Raw genomic sequence first — 5,639 nt, 5'->3', positions numbered from 1 at the left:
GGTAACTGTATATGTACCAGCAGAATCATTGAAGTACACAGGTGACTGAGTCCAATAAGATTAGGCTACTTCGGACATTCAAACAAATGTTAGGTTAATATTAAGGTCAATCGTAGATAAAGACCACAGCAGGCTTTTTACTGTTATTTTCATTATATTTCACATAGCCCATAGAGGGGGATTATTCACAGCGTGTTCCAGCATTTGGACAAGTCACTTTATCCTGACATTATAATCAATAGCAGTTCGCATTGAAACCACACGATAATTACATGGTGACATTTATGAAAATAAAATGATACCTTATAGATTCATTTTTATCTTTATAAAATGCCCATTCAACAACTGATGGGGCGAGCCCACAAACATGTGACGCACAGACAGGTGACAATTAATTGACATTCCCCACTCGTCATATTGGACAGACAGGTAAGCAACCAGTATTGACAAGGCGTGGGTAGATTCCGTCCGCGGGAAGATATTTTTGTTTAATCCAAACAACCTTCTGTATATAGGCTACATTTATCGGATTAGTGATTAAAGAAAACATCGATTGCATCGGAGTCTCCTATACTGGACTGGCTACAAGAGAGCGACGTCGCGGGCATTGAAGTGGCGTCCGCGGGCATGGGTTTGGTGTCTGCTGTTGACCACTGAATATGGCGGAGCAAAGGCAAGATATGTACATAGAAGGCGAGCTCGCGGGAGATCATTACATGGAGGACCCGGTATGTAAGAACATAAGACAATTGCATTCGGCCTTGCGTGATACAATTTGCAGGCTAGCCTACTGTTTTTTTCTTTCTTGAATGCGCAAATGATTGTAGGCTACGTAATGTAGGGTTTAGGGATATTCCAGGTAGCCTATTGTATTATTACTGCAGCACATATGCTATGTCCCACCTATGTTACCTGATTGATATGGCAGTTTTGTATGTTTTAAACTGCATTATCTTGCCACAATCTATCCATCCACTGGGGCGCGCCTGCGTAATGTGGCAGCAGCATGTGTGGTTCTGAACAATATAATTGCATCCTCAAACTAACGCTACTTAAGACAGCTGCTCATATAGGCCACTGTGATGCTAGGCATATGTGGGCCCGCTGCCACATTAGAACCTGAAACCTCAAGGCACTTGCTCATCTGATGCGTTTCAGACATGTTTTCATGTTGTCTGAAAGTTTATTTTTTATTGTCTCATACTGCATAGTCGTTATGATACTGCATGTTTCAGATGTTTTGGCATTTCCCTTTCCATATAGGAGTTTGAAGCCATCAAGGCACGGGTGCACGAGATGGAGGAGGAGGAGCGGCTGAGAGCAGTGCATTATGAGGCAACAGAAAGCCAGATCCAGGCAGGTGAGCTCCTGTTCAGCCTAGCCAGCTGGCCCACACCTGAGCCCATCTACTGGGCTGGCCTGCCACGGTGTGGCTCACATCATTGCCCAATGAGATGAGCAGTGAGCCGCAGCGTTCCAGAAGGGTATCCTCATTGCCCAAGGCCCAGCAGCCTCTATTTCAGGTTATCCCTTCCTCTGATGGAATGGGGCTGTCTCTCTAGTGTCTTCTTGCAAACACCTCTTGATAAATATATCTAACTAGTCCACAGTTCCTCTAGGTGTTGTAATTAGTTGCTTTGTGTTTGCTGTCTTTTGATTTCCGCCGTGTGCAATATGCTCCAGTGTTCTCTTCTGTTCAAAACAGCAGGAATGTTCTATACAATGACCCATGAGGAAAGGATAGACGCTGACAACAGATCTGTCTATGTGGGGAATGTAAGGTTTACTTTTAGATTTTTTTAAATTAATGTCTACATTTACCTTTTAGCATTCATGTCAAGTTATACACAATTCATATCTGATACGATATCCACCAAGTAACTGAGGGTCCTCATGCATAGACTAATGATATTTTATGGACATTAAACAGGTGGAGTATGGTGCCACTGCAGATGAGTTGGAGATCCATTTCAATGGCTGTGGTCCTGTCAACAGAGTAACCATCCTTTGTGACAAATTCTCTGGCCATCCCAAGGGGTGAGTTTAACTATCCATCCCATCACGTGGGACATCCAGTTTTAATGTAAAGTCCAATTACAAATAGTTTATGCACAATTTTATTTGTTTCTTGGACATTTTGTATGTTCTGATTACAATTTGAGTATGTTATTGTGTATAAGTTGACAACTTTCTTTCTCCCAGTTTTGCATATATTGAGTTCCATGACAGGGACTCAGTGCAGACTGCCATGAGCCTGGATGAGACGGTATTCAGAGACCGAGTCATAAAGGTTAGTAGGTTTGTGGCACGGGAATGGAAACCTGAATTCTAAACTCAAAACACACTTGATTTGATGAAGTTGCACATTCATTAATAAATTGAGCTGAATGACGTGTTCCTGTTAACTGTAAATGATTCCAGGTCTTTTAGGTTGTTTCTGTGGCCTTTGCATTGCAGGTATTGCCTAAAAGGACCAACATGCCAGGAATCAGCACCACGGACAGGGGGATTCACAGAGGTGCTCGATCCAGGGGACGAGGTTTCCACCCACCCAGATACAATGGGTATCAACAAGGCAGGTTCCGATACAACATTGGCCCCGCCAGGTCCGTCTCACCACACCCCTACGGGCCCCCAGCTGGGAAGAGACACTGGGGGGTTCCTGAGCACCGTGAGCAGGGCCCTAAACGGCACCCATGCCTTCTCCTCATAACCCCACCCACTGACCACTCGAGGCCAGGGCACACTGGACACATGCACCCGCAGCAACACTACTGAATCACGTCTGGATTCAAGTGATTGTTTAATAAACATGGAATGTGAATTTCAGGAAATTGTGACTTGCTCATTTCTACTCATTTGCAAATTTTCCATGCATGTTAATGGGCAGAAATTTAGACAAGCACAGATTTCAACCTCATTGAATTAAGTCATATGGCATCTTTTGTTAACAGCCTCCATAAAAAGTTATTGCGACTTAGTCAGACTTTGCAATGGCCATTTTGTCTTATTGTAGGGGGAATGGGAGGCTAGCCTTGGTTTGCTGCTTATTACTGTAAAAGATTGTGCCTATGATGGTTTATTTTAGTTGAGCACAGTTTTACTTTTAATTATTTACCCCAAGAACTGTTTGACTGCACAGCCATTTGCCATGTCAGATACTTTTTTTTTTGTAAGGATGTTTTGATCAGATCACTCATTTTGTTGGTGTGGCTATTGAGCTTGTAAGTATAGTTGTTGTTAAAAAAACAACACAAATGATACAATTTGCATTGTGATTGGCTTTCTTTTGGCTTAACTATATTGACATGCAATTGGCAGTTTGCTTCAAGTACATAGCTCAATGTTTATCACTGTATATAATGTCAAACAATTTTTGCTTTAGAAATTAATAAATGAATTACACTTGATAGTGCTTCTTTGAAATGGTGTAAATGAGAGGTTCTGATGGACATAGTTTATTATGAGGCAACACAAAGGTTTCACGAAATTATGTACAGATGTTCAGGAGGACAATATCAGCTAGCTTGCACCATCATTGCAGACACCATGCTGTCAAAGGCCCTGGAGGAAAAAAAAGGTCAATCAGACAATAGCAATTTAGATACACCATTGCATAACTGACACTGTGGTAGGGATAACTTACTTGGACTGAATGGTGTCCCCAGGATTGTAGAATGGGTTGCACATCACATCAGTAAATGAGTTGTGTAGCTTTCTGAACATCTGAAGGAAACAGTGTCAAGTAGTTTCAAAATGACCATAAACTGAAGCAATAAGATTCCCCTGAAAGCCATTAAGATAACATAAGAGAACCATACAGAGTCAGGGGTTGACTTACACTTCTAATCTCATTGTCCCGCAAAGATGTGTTTGACGAGTCCGCAACAATGACAAACTTCACCTTGGAGTTTGTCACATAGCCATATCTGGTATGTCGGTAAAGGAGAATATTTTCAATTAGGATAAAAAACATGCAGACAGGAGTGTAATATACAATTATCATATGAGAAGGATACACTTTGTAGTCCTCAGTTGGGTAGAGCAACCCAAGGTAAAGCTCTCTCTGGTCTGCCATAGCTTTGCCGACTGCTGAAATCTTTTCCTCCACCACATCCAGAGAGGTATGCACAGTGTAGTGGAACTTCAGTTCATTCTGTACGGGTACGCTTCGGATGTACAGAGGATAATTCTAACAGAATAGGAAATCAATTAGTGCAACCTTCCATAAAGCCTAAATTCACCACAAAAGATCATGTATATAACTGGCCAAATACTTGCAGATAGAATGTCTATGGTACTGGACCACAGGTTGAGGGTGCGCAAGCTTTTTGTTCCAGCCCAATACATACACCTGAGGGCTTAATGATGAGCTAGTTTGTTAACATTGGGTGTGTTTGGCTGGAAAAAAGCTTCAACCTTCTGTGGTTTGGACCAAGATTGAAGAACAGCAGTGATCTGCTAGCTATCTGCATATTAATTGAATAAGAATAGCTAGATCCAGGGTGCGGACCCCTGTCCGTGGTGCTGATTCCTACGTCCGGACCTTTCACCTGAAGTCTGACTTGATGCGTTATTATTGCATGCTTGTCTCTCAAATGAACTCTACGATAAACCATACTCAATGTATCTAGTTAGCCCAGTTGGCTAGCTACTAACGTTACCTAGCCTTATAGCATCACAGTCAACACTCAGGTTCGTAGAGGGGTTGGGTTAAATGCGGAAGACCCATTTCAGTTGAATGCATTCAGGTGTACAACTGACTATGTATCCCCTTATAGGCTAGTACATACAAAAAACGAAATTCAAATGTCGATGTAAATAGCGTTTTTGTTTCATTTTACCTCTTTAGCGATGACAGCAATACAGACCGCCATCTTGGAATTATGTCTGCTGTGCCTGCCAAAACGTATCACGTGACTGTGATAGATAAAGACAAGATAACTTAACTTTGATTTTGTGTGCAGTTTATGTAAAATAACGGGACTTATTATAAATATTATAATCGATGCAAAAATGTGTTTTCAAGCTTGACTACATCGGGCAGTAAAGTCAGCTTCGCCATTTGAATATGCGCAAGTGTTGCGCTAAAAACGCTCGTGAAAGCAAACAATGAGAAATCGTCATGTGCTTCCTGAATGTGTTATCATGTGATCACTGCAATAGATGTCTGTCCAATTCAAACTTTGATATTGTTTTGTAGTTTAATATGTCGTATTTGGGCAGATAATCCTTCAAACAAGTCGACAACGAGCATTGTCATCATTCTTATGGATGACGTAAGATGTTGATGTAGGTTTAGTTTGAGGAGTGTTACTTTTGTGGCATGATACTTTTTCAAAATGATTTCTAAAACCTGTGGCATGATTACTCAAATGGAAAGGCTGTGTCTGCTCTGATTATATGCCACGTATACTTGACACATATTGACATACAATACTACACAGCATGCAAATATGTGCTTGGTATTTTGTCTCTGTCAGGAAATGGCCACCATTTCTCTGATCCACTGTCATTTGACAGCTTGTTCCTCTAATGTTTAGATGGGCTGGGGAGATGTGGGGGTGTTTGGCCAGCCCTCTGAGACCCCAAACCTTGACTCCATGGTTGCCCAGGGGATACTGTTCCCCAACTTCTAC

General features: G+C 41.7%; 2 protein-coding genes across 6 annotated transcripts; one reads left to right on the top strand and one right to left on the bottom strand.

Moving 5' to 3' along the window:
• The first annotated feature begins 329 nt into the window (after positions 1-329).
• Positions 330-3,412, top strand: LOC109895459 (embryonic polyadenylate-binding protein 2-B-like). 4 transcript variants are annotated; one of them, XM_031830779.1, is made up of 7 exons: positions 330-429; positions 516-728; positions 1,264-1,360; positions 1,709-1,776; positions 1,931-2,037; positions 2,203-2,290; positions 2,458-3,412. In XM_031830779.1, exons 2-7 carry the CDS (start codon positions 660-662, stop codon positions 2,776-2,778), a joined length of 750 nt encoding a protein of 249 aa, XP_031686639.1. In that variant the 5' UTR covers positions 330-429; positions 516-659; the 3' UTR covers positions 2,779-3,412. The 4 variants fall into 4 exon arrangements, with proteins under 4 accessions (XP_031686639.1, XP_020344745.1, XP_020344746.1 ...); XM_020489156.2 differs by having other exon boundaries at positions 1,706-1,776; positions 2,458-2,870; XM_020489157.2 differs by having other exon boundaries at positions 354-728.
• LOC109895460 (trafficking protein particle complex subunit 2-like protein) lies at positions 3,279-5,096 on the bottom strand. Of its 2 annotated transcripts, XM_020489158.2 has the most exons (5): positions 4,845-5,096; positions 4,020-4,192; positions 3,842-3,929; positions 3,647-3,726; positions 3,279-3,564 (listed from the first exon to the last, which is right to left on the bottom strand). In XM_020489158.2, exons 1-5 carry the CDS (start codon positions 4,875-4,877, stop codon positions 3,519-3,521), a joined length of 420 nt encoding a protein of 139 aa, XP_020344747.1. In that variant the 5' UTR covers positions 4,878-5,096; the 3' UTR covers positions 3,279-3,518. The 2 variants fall into 2 exon arrangements, with proteins under 2 accessions (XP_020344747.1, XP_031686640.1); XM_031830780.1 differs by having other exon boundaries at positions 3,420-3,564; positions 3,842-4,192; positions 4,845-5,067.
• Between the last annotated feature and the right edge of the window lie 543 nt (positions 5,097-5,639).

The sequence above is a fragment of the Oncorhynchus kisutch genome, linkage group LG8, assembly GCF_002021735.2.
Source record: "Oncorhynchus kisutch isolate 150728-3 linkage group LG8, Okis_V2, whole genome shotgun sequence".
Taxonomy (NCBI): Eukaryota; Metazoa; Chordata; class Actinopteri; order Salmoniformes; family Salmonidae; genus Oncorhynchus; species Oncorhynchus kisutch.
The sequence above is the reverse complement of the archived record's forward strand: the minus strand, read 5'-3'. Positions and strand labels throughout refer to the sequence as shown.

Excerpts from the sequence above, each read along its gene's own strand:
- LOC109895459 (XM_020489155.2), top strand. The coding sequence starts at position 660 with ATGGCGGAGCAAAGGCAAGATATGTACATAGAAGGCGAGCTCGCGGGA. Across the intron at positions 729-1,263 it reads ATCATTACATGGAGGACCCG|GAGTTTGAAGCCATCAAGGC; the intron begins GTATGTAAGAAC and ends CTTTCCATATAG. Across the intron at positions 2,038-2,202 it reads TTCTCTGGCCATCCCAAGGG|TTTTGCATATATTGAGTTCC; the intron begins GTGAGTTTAACT and ends TCTTTCTCCCAG.
- LOC109895460 (XM_031830780.1), bottom strand. The coding sequence starts at position 4,877 with ATGGCGGTCTGTATTGCTGTCATCGCTAAAGAG. Across the intron at positions 4,193-4,844 it reads TTGCTGTCATCGCTAAAGAG|AATTATCCTCTGTACATCCG; the intron begins GTAAAATGAAAC and ends CTATTCTGTTAG. Across the intron at positions 3,565-3,646 it reads GGGGACACCATTCAGTCCAA|GGCCTTTGACAGCATGGTGT; the intron begins GTAAGTTATCCC and ends TTTTTCCTCCAG.